Raw genomic sequence first — 18152 nt, 5'->3', positions numbered from 1 at the left:
GAAAGGAAACCAGCATGTGTTTTTCTGCTGAGTCCGGGGCGCGCACACACAAGCTGCTCTGACCCCTTTCTCCTTTGATCACTATCCCCTCCCTCTTTAGCTGATTGTAATGCCGCGGAGATTTATGTGCAACATCCTGCTTTAGCTTCAGCCTCGGGAACAGGAGAAAAATGACCAAAATCCTTGCTCCAGGTGTAGTCTGAGTCCTTTACTCTACCTCACCACTGCTGTCCTTTTACTTTAGCTTGTTTAGGTGTGTGATCGGAGGGAGGAAAGGTGATGTCATGGTCTAGCAGAAAAGCATCTCTTTGATTTGTCACATGTAAACACACACTAAGTGTCTGTTTACCCCGACCACAGGTCCTCAGAGCAGGTCTGTGTGTGTTCCCGGCTGTTTGAATGTGTGCATGACTAACTGCTGTCATCCCTGACATGCTCTCAGCGGAGCAGCTTCGGCCGTTAAGCCTCCAGGATCTTCCTCCCCTTCAGCTGTGTCTCCAAACTCTTGTGAACTGCCTCTCTCTGATTGTGATCAGAGGGTTCTGAAGTTATCTGCTGGATGTGATCCTGCACTTCTGTTGTTTTTGCTTATTTGTACGTCTGCGTTTTAGACTCTGCATGCACAATGTGGTAAATACACGTGTACGTGCACACATCTGTGACTAAAACGATGTTTTCCAAGAAAGGAGGGGGTGGAGGGGTGTCATGTCATCTACAGTGTGTGATAACTTTTCTTACAGCTGCACTTCATCTGGGCGCTGGCGTGAGAAAGAAACATTGAGCAAGAGGGAGGAGGAGAGTGAAGGAAATGGCACACCATCGGTTATATTCTGAAGCATGTTAGTCTCCATTTTCAGAATGGTGGGAAGCTGCTGCTGGGTTAGTCTGCTAATGTTAATATTTATGTGTTGAGAGACTAAGAATCTCAGCTGTTCTCCAAGTCTTCCAAAAAAAGAGGCAAGGAAAGATGGCCTGGAGTCTGAAGGCTGAAGAGGGGATCAGTTGTCCACTGAAGGCTTTCCTTTAGCTCTGTGGGGAGAACAACTGTCTGTTTGGAACTTGAGCAAGTATATGTAAATAGGTTTTGGTTCTGTTTGGGACGCTTTGATGTCAAACTAGCAGCCCGCTAATACAAGCTGGCCTCCACAGCAACACGTTCACAGCTGTATGGCAACATGCATCAGAGGAAAACTGGCCGTGTTACAGTGTCCAGCCTTGTTTGTGTAGTTGCTCTAATGAGCTGAGCTGTCTGTGTTCCCCGCATGGGGTTTAAAACTACACCTCTTAACACATGGACGCTGGGCTCATTTGGACGCAGTAAAGGATGAGCGCATGAGAAGACAGCTGTGTATTTCCTCCTGGATTAACCTTCATCCTCTTCTTCTGCTTTGTTTCAGGGATGTACCTGTCTGATCTGACCTATGTAGACTCTGCCTACCCGTCCACTGGCAGCATACTGGAGAACGAACAGAGATCAAACCTGATGAACAACATTCTCCGAATCATATCGGACCTGCAGAGATCCTGCACATGCGGTCAGTTTACATACACACGTCCGTGTCAGTCAGGAAGTCAGCTGAAGGGTCAGCTCCTCACTGTACTCTTGATATCTGAAAAAAAACCATCAACACACACAGTCAGTTTAATACTGGAAGGAGCCAGCATCAAAGCTCTGCCATGTTTAATTTAATTGTTTAATACTCTTCTAATAAAAAATAATTCTGTGCGTTTTTTCTATGATATCTGAACCAGTTGAGTAAAATACACTAGGGTTGGTTCAAATAGTTTTTCCTCCTCCTGAATTCAGTATCATTCAACCATTCGCTGACCTGCCTGTAGCCCTCGTTCTATATTGGCATACGTAAATATTTTGGGATCATCAACTGAAGACACGTGCATTTATTCTAATGGTTGTGCTTCTCTTCCCTCTGTCAGATATACCAGTGTTGCCTCATGTACAGAAGTATCTCAACTCAGTCAGGTACATCGAAGAGCTGCAGAAGTTTGTTGAGGACGACAATTACAAGTAAGAGTCAACTCAGACGGACACCTAGCTACTGTCTCAACATTTCTTATATCAATTCCTGACATTAATAAAAAAATTAAAATAAATTGATTGCTGCTGGGCATGGTGCTCATCTATGTCTCCCCAAATTTTATCATCCCTATAATTATTTTATATCACTAGAATTGACAGGATGAATTCAAGCTGACGGATGTATCAACCTTGTTTTGTTTCAGCTTGTCGCAGAAGATTGAGCCAGGCACCAGCACTCCACGAGTGAACGCCTCCAAAGATGATACTGTCGGTAAGTCGGAACGTTTAAATAGTAGAACTAAAAGCTGTTCCATGTCTTTTATTCCTTCTGGTCTACTATAATCCTTTGCCTTCCTCTCTTACCCTCAGGTCAGGAAGCGTCTGCCTCTCCTCTCTGTGGCCGCAAATGTATGGTGGCATCTGAAGGAACCAAAGTCCCCGCCACGCCGCCCTCCCCCAGGAACCTGCTGCCCTACGGACACAGGAAGTGCCACAGCCTGGGCTACAAGTCAGTTTGGGTTTCAATATTGTATAATGAAAGAACAGGCTATTCTTAATTATAATTCATCAGTTCTTTTTTTTTTAAATGATGAACGCTGAACTAAAAATGTATACAACAATGTCATGGAGCGAAAAATAACTTCCATCTTCCGTTCCCACATAGTTTTATCCATAAGATGAACACGGTAGAGTTTAAAAGTGCTACGTTCCCCAATGCCGGTTCTCGCCATCTGTTGGACGACAGTGTGATGGAGAGCCACAGTCCCACCAGGGGACAAGCAGAGAGCTCCACTCTGTCCAGTGGCATTTCACTCGGTGAGACATACCGCATGTTAGCTTATTATCACGTTGCACTGTTTGTGTGTGTGTGTCTTCGGTGACATGTTTTTTTTCTCCCTCTGTGTATGCAGGGAGCAGTGAGGGCTCTGAGCTCAGCGAGGAGGTGTCTTGGCCAGCGTTTGAGAGGTAAGGTTGAGCTGCTTCTGCATCCAAATCCACATGGAAGATCATTAAAATAACCCCATCCAAGATATGACTGCATCATTTTCAAAGCTTCGTCCTCGGCAACACAGCTATGTGAATTTATCTGCCATGAAAGGCCACACAAACAACACACGCCACGCCCTGCCTTACCGTCATGCCTCACTCCTCCACCACTGCTCTTAGACGCTTTTGCTTCTGCAGCCTGGACCTTTTCAAAGGCTTGACATTTGAATCCCCCCCCCCCCCCCCAAAATGTGGTCCCACTGGAGCCACACTCATTAGCTCTGAAACAAAGATTCTCAGCTCAAGAATAAGCTGGCCTGAATATCATCTTAACCCTCTTTCCAAAAAATGACCCCGCCAACACACGCACACTTTCATCAGCAACTCCTCTAACTCACTGAGCGCTCCTCCATCCAATAAACAACAGCCGCTCAGCCTTAACAGTGTCCCGTGCCCCTATTCCTGTCCTGTCTTATCCTACTCTGAACAGGACTCGGTTCTATCACTCTCTGGGCCCAGTGACCCGTGTGGCCCGCATCCCCTACCGAGGAGTCCTGAGGCCCAGCAGGTACACACCCCTGAACCGGAAGCAACCGGACGTGATCCGTACCCTCTTATCCTCACTTCACAACCTTTAGTCCCTGACCTGTGTGTGTGTGTGTGTTTGTGTGTGTGTGGGTGTGTGTGTGTGTGTGTGTGTGTGTGGGTGGGATGTGAAAAATCAGGTGAAGGGCAAAGGATCTGTTGTGGGGCTATTTATTCTTCATCTCCTGCTATAAACCATCAGTCTATATTCTACCTTTTTTTTGCTTTCTTGAATTTTGAATTTCTCGCATGTCTGCCAGACACACACACACACACACACACACACACACACGCTTATTCTTAAGTGTTAAGTTTCCAAGAGATTTGTCAGCTCGGAGCTAAGGACGAGTTTCCACAGTCACACCGAGCTCCATGTGTTGCTGGAAACAAACTCTTACATCCTCATTCCAGAGGTAGAGAAGGAACAGACTGCAGGATTATTAAAGCCAGTTCTCATAGACACCGCATACGAAGCGTCCTTCATGCTTTGGGAGGGGTCCACTCTTCATCTCGCTCCGCCTCTTTCCACCAGGCTTCACTGGGCTTCCTGCTCTAGAACCTCCAGACTGACACAATCTGCACACCACCTCCTTTCAGCTGAGACCAATGTTAAGACCTACATACAAAGCAAGGCAGAAAGGCTCGTAGTTTGAAAAAAAAAAAAGAAAAGGTCCAAATTTATGAACAGTCCTGAGGTGGCTTTGCAGATTGCGTCTGCTTTTTTCCTACTGTGGGCGTGCACGGGAACATGCATATTACCTTGTGTTACCGTTTGTGTCTCTAGCTTGTGATGTTTGTCTCTGTCCTATTGTAGCTCGGCCGAGTCGGAGGAGCTCGCCGTTCACTTGTATCCGGGAGCAGTCACCGTGCAGGGAGTGTTGAGGCGGAAGACTGTTCTCAAGGAGGGAAAGAAACCAACAGTAAGCCACGCACACTCACACAGACACTCACACTTATATTGGCGTTTATAATAGTACGCACGCATGTGTCTATGTGCTGGTTATACACATATACAGGAGTAGATGGGCCATGAATGCTCCCTGAGGAGGAGATTACCTGCAGAACATTTTGGTTTCCTCTCTGACCCTCCTCACATCTTTCACACTGCTTGTTTGCTCTGTGCCTCTTATAGCCATTTTTTATATTTTTACTGAGATTAACTTGTTGTGTTGCGGGTGGAAACAGCTTTATGTAATTGAAAATAATTTAAAACTGTCATTGGTTAAGCTTCTTTGATTTATGTATCAAGGTCTAAAACATTTTTCCTCTCTGACTGTGTAGTCAGCAGAAACCTCTCCATGGCAGGATTATTTATTTATCCATCCATTTTTCCAACCCTGAGAGTGTTCTCTTTATAAAACTCACAGTACTGAAGCATTTCATTGCCTGAGTCGGGCCAATGTGGAGCCGACGGTTGTGTTAAATTTCCCTCTTTGGCCTCCAGGTGGCATCGTGGACCAAATACTGGGTCGCTCTTTGCGGAGCCCAGCTCCACTACTACCCTGCCAAGTCCCTGAAGGCCACTGACAGGAAACATGTAAGTCACACAAACACCCACACACACGTACACACGTTCCATCCCCCTTCCTCCGTCGATCTGTGTGAGGGGCACGTTCCTGCCATGCCCTTCTGCAGCAGCATGACAGAAAGCTTGGCTATTTCACTCTGTTTGTTGGACAAGACATGATAGACTATAACTGCACACTGACACACCTGGAAGTCTCAGACCTCCATGGGAACTGCAGTCGGAGCAAATGTTCCTAATGACCCAACAGATGGTAGCACTCATTGAATAATGACACCACTGACATCACCGCCGTTCAGCTTGTCACTCACGATATAATGAGAACCTTGTGGAGTGAACATGATCCAGAGCTTATACACACACACACACACACACACACACACACACACACATACAGGGCTGTTGTTAACTTTTCTTCTCCCGCTGCAGCATTTAGACACAACACAGCTGAAGCCAGAAATAAAATTAACTCTCTTTTCTCCCGTGCAGTTCAAGTCCATCTCCAGTAAAAGTGTATGTGTGGTGGGGCTAATGGCCATGATGGCCGACGATCCCGAGCATCCGGACGTCTTCGTACTGACAGACTCCGAGCACGGTAAGACGCACACACACACACACACACACACACTCGCTCACTCACACTCCAGTTACCTCTATCCTGAACTTTTCCACTGTGACTTTGATTTTTATTTTACTGGGCCAAAGTCGAGTGCAGTGTCAGCCATCTTTCCAGTGTGTTGGAAACAAGGGACTTGGCCTCTTACACTGTTTGTCTCCGTTGCCTAGGTAACACCTACAAGTACCAGGCCGGGAACAGAATGAACGCTTTGCTCTGGTTCAAACATCTGAGTGCCGCCTGTCAGAGCAATAGGCAACAGGTAGGGAGCCTCACAAACACTGGATCACACTCCCACACTGTCTGTAGCAGCCAATAATGTAACAACAGCGGATAACATAATTGTTTTTCTGTTTTTTCTAATGTAATAAAAGCCGATAATGTGGAAACTTGATAATATTTAATGAAATTTCAAAACCAATAAAGTAATACACTTTTTTTTTTTTTTTTTTTTAACCTTTATTTATACAGGTAAATCCCAATGAGACCGGAGACTCTTTTTCAAGGGAGACCTGTTCCCATTTACAACAATTCCGTAGTGTAATAAGTTATTACATTATAACTATGAAGTACCTCACTTCCATGACACTTGCCCTTACCATTGAAACCACTCAATAATATAATATCTTATTGGCAAGTTACGTTATCGGCTTTGATTACATTACAAATTACAAATGGAAAAATTATAAAGTGATTGGCAGTTATTAGAATATTGGCTGCTGCACTGTCGAATCCTGCCAATATGAACACTTGTCGCCTTTTTTTCCCAGGTGCCAGCCAATCTGATGTCATTCGAGTGACCGATGCCGGGGAGTGTGACTGGAGCAAAAGAGAGAGGGGGATGAGGAGGAGGATTGACTGAGTAATGGGAGCTTTCACTGCCATGAGCCCTGACCGCCGATTATCCGATTCTAGCCCCGGCCTCACCTGCCACCACTGCCTTAACCAGAGCACCCGTGTGTGTGTGTGTGTGTGTGTGTGTGTGTGTGTGTGCGCGCGCTTGTCTATGTGTGGCTGTTTTGGATGGACTGACTACTGAACCAGGACCTGCAACCACTGCTCCCGTCTCCCCCTGTGCTCTCAGTGTCTCTTTGTTTCTGTCGGGCACTCGAGCAGAGCCGTTCTTCTTCTTCTTCTCCTCTCCCCGAAAGGCACACCGTCCTCGGATGGACAGAGATAAAAACCTCTCTTGCTTTTTTTTTTTAAAGGGGTCGAATTATTATTTTTTTAAATGTGGTCCCTGGACACAACACGTCACAACACGCATACTCACATTGGACTTTAAAGGGTTTGAAAAAAATATATGTTTTACTCACTGGGTTCACACTTTGAATCGTCAACCTCTTCATTCACTTGATGATTATTTAAATGAACCACTCACTGTCTCTCTCTAACACACACACACACACACACACATACACACATACACACACAGGCCTGGTCGCATTGCCGTAAACGTAAGGGCTCTGATTCGCAATCTATTCCAGCAAAAACAATTCCCACACTTCCTGAATGTCAAAATGTTTTTATTGCTGAACTTAGCCCCCCCTCTCCCCCCCACCCCTCTTCCCTCTTCTTTGTCATGTATCCGCTAAGCGCTGTGTACATTTGTGTGTGTGTGTGTGTGTGTGTGTGTGTGTGTGTGTGTGTGTGTGTGTGTGTGTGTGTGTATGTATATAAACTGCACTGGGGGAGGTGGGCAAGAATCTTGTGCGTGTTTCCACATCGGTACGATAATCCCAGAGTCTAAGCTAACCAGACAAGAGTTCATCCTTTTGTGTTCTCCGGTGGTGTCTGCTCAACGTCGGCTGCTCTTGGTTCACCAGACTCACAAATCCCAAACACTACAGACTTGAAACTGTGAAAGAGTCCAAGAGGGAGGAACCAAAATCCCCTATACCTGATTTTATCTCGTCCTCTTCTTCGGTTTGCTTACTATGGGAGGAGCAGACATTCAAAGCTACCTGCAGTCTCTTTTAAAGCGTAGTTTCTATTGTTTTGTGTTGCTAGGGACGTTGCAGTTCACAGTATTACCATGCAGTAGACGATTGCACGTCAATATAGTTTTGTCTGTTACATATTGAATGTTACACTTTTTGTGTTGTTTTTTTTCTATGTCCATGTGAAATTTATTTTGTTCTATTTTTGCCCCGTATTAAGCAGGACCCAGCTCTATTTTAGGCCCTACCCGTATGATACATGTGATGTGGAACAGCATCAGCACATCGTTTATAAACAGTGCCAAGTGAGTTTTTGCTAAAGCACAGAGCTGCAGTGGAACCAGTCCTGTGGTTTCCACTGTGCATCAGATGTTTCAGGCTGCCAGCACACACACGACAAATTCTAATCTCCTTTTTAAATCGGCTGTCTACATTGTATGTTTACACAATCACAATCCCTTCAATGTACTTTACAAACCTTAGGAACGTGTTACAGTACCGCCTATCAATGGGTTACATTAAGATTTAGTTTAGGGCTGTCTTGACGGCAGTTGGATGGAGCAATTGACCCCCTCTGATGTGTTTCAGTCTAGCCCCTTCTCCAGGCATACTGAGGCATTCAAACCAACTACAACAGACTGACACAGAGACGATGCAGTGGCCATAAAGAGATGTTCAGTCCTTTGTGTAGTGACTAGGTGGTGGTGGATAAACCTGTGGAAGAATGGATGAGGAAGCCAAAGACAGGCGCGTGTGTGTGTGTGCATACTTCTCTATTTTTCTAAAACATATTAGTTCGGGCCCGATAGGCGTTCTGCTGTGTGACCCAATGCTGGTTTGTGTCGTCTGAGGGGTGTCATGAGCCGATAAGAAGTGGAAACTGCGGTGGAGCAGGCAGCTTGAAGCAGGCGGATCATTTACTGGTGTTTAGAGTGTGATTGTTCATCCGGGGACACAGAGGGTCTGTGAAGGAAATAAGTGAAATGGGTGGGTTTTAGGGGGTTTAGAGACCAGTTATCTACGGAGGTTGGTCTGTTTTTCTCTTCACGTTTGCAAAATACTGATGAATTTATGCTGCCCTCAAAGGAAGCCGTAAACAACCCCTCGTCCTGTCATTTCCCCCAGCTTCGTCCACATGAAAGAAAAGAGATGCATGTTTGATAGGTTAAACTCTGGCCTCTTGGAAGGTTTATTTGAATCAAGTCAGGTTTTGACAATTCCCCCCCCCCCCTGAGAAAAAAAGCCCTGGTCCTGTCGAGCGCTCTCTGTGAGGTTGTCCTCACTGAAACCTGAGTTTACATGTTTTTCTTTTCTTTCTGTTTTTATCATTTCTGTACAGCGTGAGGTCAAAATAATGGAAATGTGTGTTTCATTCGGATTGCTTTATGGTTTCAATTGACTTATTTCTCCGATTTCAAGGCCAATCATTTCTAACATAAGGACCCCATGAGCTTCTATTCTGGGACGAGAGTGGAAAATGTAAAAATCAAGAGGCTCCTCTTTTAAGAAAATGTTGGGGATTTTACAAAGAAACTTGATGCCATGTTTGGAAAATTTCCCCTTTCTCTTGTTTCTTTTAAATTGACCATACTGTCTTCAAATGCACAATGTCCCCTGTATGAACTGTTTGAGTGAGTTTGCCGCCGCCTTCATTTAACGGCCACGATGGTTGGGATGAAGTGCTTTCAGACAATGTGTGAAACCTCTGATTAGGTGGAGAAGTATAATGGATATGAATCCGTCAGACGTCATTCACTGTTTACCAGAGAGATGGAGAGAAACCTTCATTGAAGGTGATGTAGAAATGACCCTTGACCTGGCTGTGTGTCTCGTCTCTGTCTGCCCGTGTCCTGACTGGGGAGCGCTGTGACCTCAATGCTGAGTGATGCGCTGCCTGGTGTGAAGACTGAGAACCAATAAACAGCCTTTTTTACTCCATCAGATTCTGTCTTTCTGTTTGTATGACTGTCTGTGTGTGATTGGATAGACATGAGTCAGTACTGTGTCAAATGTACTGTTCAAGTAGAGATGATCAGTTCCCCACAGCAGTAGGGATGATTAGGTGTCAACTTCATGTCTTCACTAGTATTTCTCTTTTACATTATTCTTGTACCTAATTTTCAAGGAACAAATAACATTTGATTCTGAAATGTGTTAGTACTTACACAGAGAACAGCTGTGGAGCCGGTCAGTAAAGGAAAACATGTATTACTTTGTTGTATACAATATCCACCATTGTATATTTAATAAACTCTACTAGTAAAGGAAAGCACATTTCAACTTTTTCAGACTATCAATTATTATAAAATTACGAATGTGGAGACGAATAATATTTGAATCACAAGCTGTGCATGAATGCAAACTATGAGAAGCGATCCAACCTAAATGAAAGGGGTCATGTTATAATGAAATCTAATTTCTGTACTGTACCAGTCTATGTAAACAGTTAGTGCAGTGCTGCCACCCAGTGGCCGAGTGCAGCAGCTGCAGGAGGACGTGGACACTGGAGAGGGAACCGGAGGGAAAGGGCGGAGGAGCGCGAGCTACCTGGGCAGTAAGGAAATGATAAACCGTCTGGACTCTTTGCAGCAGTACCGTTCGTAGTACGTGACTCCAGTACCACAGGACTGTACAGACACATACGGTAAGTCAGTTAAAAACAACCGACTACGTACGGTAACGTTAGCTAACGCTAGCTGGCTGCCTTAGCTAACCTGCTGAGTAGTAAAGGTGTACGGCGGTTTGCTAACTGCTAGCAGCTTGCGCTGCCGTTAGAGATGCGACCAAAGCGCTGCAGAAACTCTGACCCGCTGAGAGTCCGTGAGACCAATGTCGGAGGAACAATGTTTATCAGCCCCGTCACATAGAGGCCTGGGGTGTGTCAGTCTATCTCCGACGCCAGTTTCTCAATAGTCAGGCTCTCTAGCCGCTGTTATTGGCAGCGACATCATGAAAGACACCGATTGTGTGGAAGTTGCTGCCTGCGTGGCCAAAACCAGTGTCGTTAGCGTGCTAATGGCTAGCGTGTTGTGTTTATGTGTCAGTATTGATAACGTTAACGTTACGCTCGGTTCGTTGGCAATAACGTCTGTTTTCGACAGCAGTCCGTCTCACATGGATTCAACGGTGACATGTTCGTTAATGTGTGGAGCAGCAAATTAATTTAACGTGAGGATAATCTTGTTTTGCAAGGTTCGACCTCGAAGTAGAGGACTGCTGGGTGTAGAACCCCAGCTGACCCCTCTGCACCACAGCAGCAGGACCATTATGCCCCCCCGGGGTCGATAAGAGATGAGGGGATGATTTTAGCTTCGTGGAACAGGGCAGTTTGACCATCAGAGTTAACAGCGCAGGGTGCAGTTCACAGAGCCAGCTTTACCATTCATTTAGCGCGCACTCACACACAGTAGCCTACTGAACACTGTCATGGTCACTGAAATATCAGCACGTTGAAATTAGACATTTAAATAGCAGAAGACACTATGTCTTGCAGCCTGGCTTCGTTTAATGTTACAACTCAAACGTTTTCATATGAGTTTCCACTTTCCAGTTGCTCTGCAGCAAAGGAAGCCTTGACTTTCAAACCAACAACTCATTGCCTTTGGCACTTTAATCTGCACTTTGATTGAACCTAGACATCTCTCAATAAATGAAATCACACCTCTGGTGTTTATTCTTTTTAGATGTGACTTCCTCTCAACTTTATGTCAACAAAGGTCACATTATTTTAGTCTTACAAACATTTTTATTTCAAATAAACATATTTAAAATCAGACTTTTTTTTCTCAATATATACACATACACAATGCTAAATGCACAAACCAGACCGTCAACCTCATGAGGTCCAGTTGCTGGACAGTCTTCAGCTGTGTTGCAGCACTGGGTCATCATCTATCCTGAGGGGAAATCAGCCACAGCAGATCAATCATGTTTCTCCCCACAAATTATTAATGGTCTATTTACTTTTCATCTGTCTGCCTCTCTCTCTGTCCCCCACTTCTCCACTCCTCTTCTTCTTCCAGGTGAAACAGTGTGTCTGTGACGGGGCAGGTGAGCTGGCGGGCGACAGGGCGTTGTAGGGGCCATGCATCCCAGGTGAGGGGGAACCTTTGCAGGGGACACACACAGCGTCGGGTGAGGAGTGGGTCGCGGGCGGTGGGTGAGGAGATGAAGCTCAAACAGCGCATGGTGGTGCTGTGTGCAGTGCTCCTCCTGCTAGGCCTGGCCAAGATCTTCCTGCTGGATGGAGGAGAGGGCTCTGCTTCAAGCCGACGGGACCTCAGAGCGTTTCGTAAGGTCAGAGCCACTCGCCTCGTTCATTCTCAGCTTTGACTTGAACATTTACAAATTACTATATCAAAGCATTTCGGTCGGTGCCAAAAGATAATCGAACTTCGATCCCCAGCCCTAGCTACCATATATCTCAATATTGTTACACTGTGTTATTATCAACCACCTCTAACAGATGGAAGCCGGCCTTTCTCTGTCCCGTGGAGCTCGCCTTACCCACACTCTCCAGTCGCCGTTGGAGATAGCAAGCCAATGGGTGGGCCCCAGAGAGGTTTACCCTGAAGAGACCCCCGAGCTGGCTGCTGTGCTCACCTCCCTCAGCACGGCCAGGATCGAACGGGCAGATGTGGGCTACAAGGGGACGCAGCTGAAAGCCCTGCTGGTGCTAGAGGGGGGACAGAAGGTCGTCTTCAAACCCAAGAGGTCAGATATTTTACATGTGTGTTACATTCTCTTGGAGCAGTGATTCTCAAATGGGGGTACGTGTACCCTTTGGGGTTCTGCACGGGGTACGTGAGATGAAAAGATGAAGTTTAATGCAACTTTGATTCCTTCATGGTGTCTTACCAGTGTTATAACATAGTTTATTGTTTTTCATTGCACAAGGTTGTTCAGTTACAATGTTGTTGTTTAATAAATCAGACACTAATGGCATGTCAATGTATTTTAATTATTTTAGGCTTTTTTTGGGGGTGGATGGTCAAGGGGTACTTGGCTGTGAAAATATTTCAATGGGGGTACACTATTGAAAAATACAATTTGAGAAGCATTGTTAGTTTAGAGGGACTCAGCTTGTTATTTTTGTTCCCCCCTCCTCAGGTATAACAGAGACTACGTGGTGGAGGGAGAACCATACGCAGGCTATGACAGACACAATGCGGAGGTGGCTGCTTTTCACCTGGACAGGTGGGTACACTTTTTATTGGAGAGCAGAGCTAGCGTGTAATGAGGACGCAGCATCATGTCCTGTTGCCCCTCCTCTCTGCAGGATCCTGGGGTTCAGGAGAGCCCCTCTAGTGGTGGGGAGATACGTCAACCTCCGGACAGAGATCAAACCTGTGGCCACAGACCAGCTGCTGGGCACCTTCCTCATGCAGGGTGAGCACCTATCACAACTCTTTGCACCCTCTTACAATTCTCACATCACTCTTTAGTAAGTTTTCAGACATGTCAAAGTGAAAGTGTGGTGTTAGTGAATGAATGAATCTGTTCTCTGACCAGGATCCTGGTTAGGGTGTGGGTGTGGCAACTCAAACAATAGATACGCTATCATGTTGAGTCAAGGTTGGGCGCAAAAGGTCAATAGCTTGGAGTATTGAAACCACATTGTTTTTTTGTCGTACATGGATTAAACGTCCCCTGCAGTGTGAACAAGGGGAACTCCAGCAATCCTGGGGGGGAACACAGCTTGAGCAGTGTGTGAGCTTTGTAAAGTGGTAGAGAGTGTGTGAGCTTTGTCAAGTGGTAGAAAGTAAATAATGATTTCATCTGGGGTTCTTGAAAGGTGCATTATGGGAAATTAAAGGTCACATATTATGCTCATTTTCAGGTTAAAAATTATATTTCTGGGGGGCGCCTTTAGCTCAGTTGGTAAGGCATCCCCCTCCAGGGCCGGGCCCAGCAGCAGACCCGGGTTCGATTCCCACCCGCGGTCGTTCTCTGCATGTCACTGCCCTCTCTGCCCCATTTCACCTCTGTCTCTCTGCACTATCAATAAAGCATAAAAAAAATGCCCAAAAAATTATATTTCTCAAAGTTCTGAATCTCCTCTTTCTGTCTGAAACACTCCATTGTAGAGCCCTGCCTTCCAAAAAGCCCAGTGTGCTCTGATTAACAGGATGTTGTTTACTGATTGGACACAACAAGGCATTTGATGTCAACGTGGGATCTAGGAAATATTGACGGGCTTCTTTTTCTGTGTGCAATCAACGAGTCAAAAGATTATCAGATTAATCAATAAGGAAGAAATTGCACACAATGAAGTTTAGCATCAATCGACAAGGTTACATGAACCCAAATGTAGTATCTAGTGATATAGATTCTTGGCCTGGGCAGGTGTGACAGAGCATCTGGAACCACGCTCATGTTAGGGATCTTCCAGATAGCATGCCTCCAGACTGCTCGTCTCTCCTCTTGTTTCCTGTGGTTTGTGGTTTGCTCCTTGTCATTATCGTATAATGTCTTGCTTATGATTCACTAGTTGTTCTAGCCACTTATATTGTGTATGCTTTGTAAGTTGACTAATGTTTACAGCCAAACATGACTATAAGTCTGACTATAAATCTACTAACACCACAGACTACGATGATATATTGTTGCGTGTTAATTGTGAAAGCCCAAACCTAAACTCTCTCCCCCCCCCTCCTCCAGGTAATAATACATGTTTCTATGGGAAGTGTTATTACTGCCGGGAAAGTGAGCCAGCCTGTGCAGAAGGCGAGGTCATGGAGGGATCCTTAACCCTCTGGCTACCAGACGTTTGGCCGCTGCAGAAACACAGACATCCCTGGGGACGCACATACAGAGAGGGGAAACTGGCCAGGTGGGTTAGGATCTAAATCCATAAAGGATCGGTATAGTTGTTCTATTCGTTTTCAAAGACAGTGGAAACCCTGTAACTGGACTGGATTATTTGTATTGATGATTATCAAGAGGAAAAAAAAATATTTTCTCAGATGCTAGCATTTAAGGTCAGCGGTTATTTCATCATATTAAAGAGCAACAACACCCCACCTACTGTTTTATTCTTAGAAAAACTTCATGATGTGGGTGTGCAACTTGTCGCAGCAGCCGAGGTTCTATTCTAAATTAACCCAGAGCCCTTTGCTACATGTCTTCTCCCTCTTTTCCCTGTTTCTCTCTATAACACTACACTTCCCAATAAAGCACGTAAATGCCAAAAAATAAAAATAAAAAAAATGTTAAGAAATATAAACTATTTAAGATGCTAAAATTAAATTATTGAAACTGGATCAGTGAAATAAAAGAAAGAGGCTTGGCCTGTCAGAAAAAGACAAAGCTTTTGAAAAATACTCTTCACAAAAGGGATAATTAGACCTAAAAGATAACAAGTTGTTCACATAATAAATTATTTCCTAATCATTATAACAGAAATGACCTCTTGTTTATAGGAGTCAGAGCTGTGTAACGATTTTGCCTCGTGTGTTCCAGGTGGGAGTATGATGAGAGCTACTGCGAGGCGGTGAAGAAAATGCCTCCGTATGATGCAGGGCCGAGGCTGCTGGACGTCATCGACACAGCCATATTTGATTATCTCATTGGGAACGCCGATCGGCATCACTATGAGAGTTTCCAGGATGACGGCGGCGCCAGCATGCTGATTCTGCTGGACAACGCAAAGAGGTGAATGATACTTTAAATGAACAGATACATATGTAGAATCCCCCCCCCCCCCTACTCTTAAATGTGTGTCTCACCCAGGGTCTTTCTCCAGGAGGTTTGTCCACCATACAGGATCCAAATGCTTTTCTGAATGAGAGTGGACTTTTCCACATTGGACACTGTAGCAGCTCATTAGTACAGGAGGGTTGCCGTGCAAATGAAACAGGCAAACATGACATTAACACGATTACATGAATACTGTGCACTTTGTTCAGTCAACATGTTTCAGCACAACCATTAAAGGCCTACTTCACCGGTTTGAATATGAAGGTGTATTGAATTCTGAGATCCTATGTAGTATAAATGTGCGAAGAAAATTGAAATCGGTTCATCCTAGCCTGAGAAAAGGCAGAAAGAGTGTTTTTTTTAACCCTATATTTCTCTTTCTCGTGACATCACAGAAAGAGAAATATAGGGTTAAAAAAAAACTTTCTTTGTAAATATTACTGTGATGTCTTTTACTGTGACATCACAGTAATATTTACAAAGTAAGTTTTTTTTTAACCCTATATTTCTCTTTCTGTGATGTCACGAGAAAGAGAAATATAGGGTTAAAAAAAACACTCTTTCTGTCTTTTCTCAGGCTAGGATGAACCGATTTTAATTTTTTTTGCACATTTAAACTACATAGGATCTCAGAATTCAATACACCTTCATATTCAAACCGGTGAAGTAGGCCTTTAAGGAAAGAATAACCTACTTTTTCTCTTATTGCTGTAACAAAGTACTGCAGTACTTTCTATCACAAGGATTGAACATGGCCACATTTCAAGTCTTTTCACCTGTCTGTCTGTCTGCCTCTTTGCGTATGTTGTACATTATCAAAACTATTTCTTTCCGCACATTTTTACTTTCTCTTACAGTTTACAGTCAGTAAAAAGTTTTCATTTTTAGTTGCTTTGTTTTGACATTTTTCTCAGCTGAACCTACCCTATATGAGTCACAGTGCACACATTTCCTTTCACTCAGGTCATGAAGCCAGTATTCACTCTTTGAAGTGTTTTGTGATTGGAACCAAACAGTGGAAACATTTCCATTTCATTAAAAAGATTTGTTGACGTGGCTAATGGAGTTTTGAAGGCCTTCTTACTGGACTGCAGACTGGTTTCAGGTGTCTTACTTTGTTTTTTAATAGGGCTTTCCAACGTTGGATTTTTTTTTTTAAATCAAGATTAATCCCATTAATGGCTTAGTTTTTATGTCCATATTAATGTAGAAATACAGCATGCCTTAAACATAAAATAAATGCTTCAACATCAGTGTGGTCTTGAGGTAGGAGATTCTATGTAATACTTTTTTTGGGGGGGTTCACTGTTCCACATTGAGGAATATGCAAAGTGCACTGCCCTTGTATAAGCCTTATGCTCCAACTTAATTTGGTCATGATTTAACACGTTAACACTGACAGCCTTAATAGTAATTAGAATTTGTTATTGTTCTTTTCTGTGTGCAGCTTCGGGAATGCAGCTCTGGATGAGCGAAGTATCCTGGCCCCGCTCTATCAGTGTTGCATGTGAGTACTCAGGAAGTGATCACATCTAAGTTTTTGACGATCGCATTTTCCCCGGTCCTTTTCTAACATCATATCTCTGTGTGTCCCTGTCAGGGTACGTGTGTCCACATGGAACAGGATCAACCTGCTGAAAGGTGGTGCTCTGTGTTCAGCCATGCGTCAGGCTCTGGCCTTTGACCCCATCCAACCAGTCCTGGCCGAGCCGCACCTCGCAGCTCTGGACAGGCGTCTGTCTGGAATCATAGCAACCGTCAAGCAATGTATGGAGGCCCAGGGCCCCGACAACACTCTAATAGAGGACCGAATGAACCTTCCACATCCCTAGAAACCAGAGACGGGGGAACACAAGAGGACGAACAACTGCATGGACTTAAGTACATGGTGTTTAAGAAAGAGATGCAGTGAGTTGATGGACGGGGGGGGGACTGTTATATTTCTCCCCCTTCTCTTCTTTACTTGTTTGTCACTCATTCAGAGCGGACTGGTTCTCCTCTTCTTCAGCTATAGAAACTTTTTCTCAGGACTGTTGGAAACTGGAGATCACAAAGATGTGGACACTCGCAGAAAGACATTGGAGCAAAGCTTTGGAGCTTCTGGCCCCAGAGACTGTAGTAGATTCCTGTTGAATTAACAGGAAATTAAATCCATTTTACAACCAATTTTCTTTTTCCTTTAAACGGAAATAGAGAATGAACTCAACCCTACTCCATCATGGTGTACATATTTAACTACATAGTGACATAGAATTATGGGATGAAAGGAAAACAATGTGGATTATAATAAGTAAACTTAAGTGTGTGTGTGTGTGTGTGTGTGTGTGTGTGTGTGTGTGTGTGTGTGTGTGTGTGTGTGTGTGTGTGTGTGTGTGTGTGTGTGTGTGTGTGTGTGTGTGTGTGTGTGTGTGTGTGTGTGTGAGCGCCTGTGTGTGAGTGGAGGAGTGCCATATTGTGCCGTACATGGGAATGCTACTGACGCGACAGACTTGAAGTGAGGGGACACAGAGGTTGGATGTGTGGGTTCATCTCCAGCATTAAACTATGATCTATTTATCTGGTTCTCCCTTGTCTGTTCTTCACTGAAACACTAAGTCAATGTTGTTGTTGTTGCTGCTGCTCCAAACCACCGGCTTTGATGTGGAAGGGACTTCTACTCAAGCTTGACTGTTGGTGTGTTACTGAAACTGTTAACAGTTAACATTTAGTTTATAATAATTAGTTGAGACCATTAGTCATGGTCTCACTTTCTGTAAAATTGTT

General features: G+C 44.5%; 2 protein-coding genes across 3 annotated transcripts in view; both read left to right on the top strand.

Moving 5' to 3' along the window:
* ralgps2 (Ral GEF with PH domain and SH3 binding motif 2) overlaps positions 1 to 8140 on the top strand; it is a 64807-nt gene extending 56667 nt beyond the window's left edge. The window contains exons 10-21 of one of the 2 annotated variants that reach the window (XM_080032393.1): positions 1398 to 1535; positions 1936 to 2026; positions 2242 to 2309; positions 2408 to 2546; positions 2703 to 2854; positions 2950 to 3004; positions 3516 to 3593; positions 4425 to 4530; positions 5055 to 5147; positions 5625 to 5730; positions 5922 to 6013; positions 6522 to 8140. In XM_080032393.1, coding sequence (XP_079888519.1) covers positions 1398 to 1535; positions 1936 to 2026; positions 2242 to 2309; positions 2408 to 2546; positions 2703 to 2854; positions 2950 to 3004; positions 3516 to 3593; positions 4425 to 4530; positions 5055 to 5147; positions 5625 to 5730; positions 5922 to 6013; positions 6522 to 6551 — 1148 coding nt within the window. In that variant the 3' untranslated portion in view covers positions 6552 to 8140. The remainder of the gene's footprint in view (positions 1 to 1397; positions 1536 to 1935; positions 2027 to 2241; positions 2310 to 2407; positions 2547 to 2702; positions 2855 to 2949; positions 3005 to 3515; positions 3594 to 4424; positions 4531 to 5054; positions 5148 to 5624; positions 5731 to 5921; positions 6014 to 6521) is intronic. The other variant, XM_080032394.1, reaches the window with a different exon arrangement.
* A 2061-nt stretch (positions 8141 to 10201) lies between these two features.
* Positions 10202 to 17898, top strand: fam20b (FAM20B glycosaminoglycan xylosylkinase). The gene is made up of 9 exons (XM_080031984.1): positions 10202 to 10335; positions 11714 to 11987; positions 12157 to 12404; positions 12801 to 12887; positions 12970 to 13079; positions 14352 to 14523; positions 15153 to 15344; positions 16837 to 16896; positions 16990 to 17898. The coding sequence occupies exons 2-9, from the start codon at positions 11859 to 11861 to the stop codon at positions 17219 to 17221; spliced, it is 1230 nt and encodes a 409-aa protein (XP_079888110.1). The 5' UTR covers positions 10202 to 10335; positions 11714 to 11858; the 3' UTR covers positions 17222 to 17898.
* Positions 17899 to 18152: the final 254 nt, after the last annotated feature.

This window comes from Ammodytes marinus, assembly GCF_949987685.1.
Source record: "Ammodytes marinus genome assembly, chromosome: 8".
Lineage (NCBI taxonomy): Eukaryota > Metazoa > Chordata > Actinopteri > Uranoscopiformes > Ammodytidae > Ammodytes > Ammodytes marinus.
This window is presented reverse-complemented; position numbering and strand designations above follow the sequence as displayed.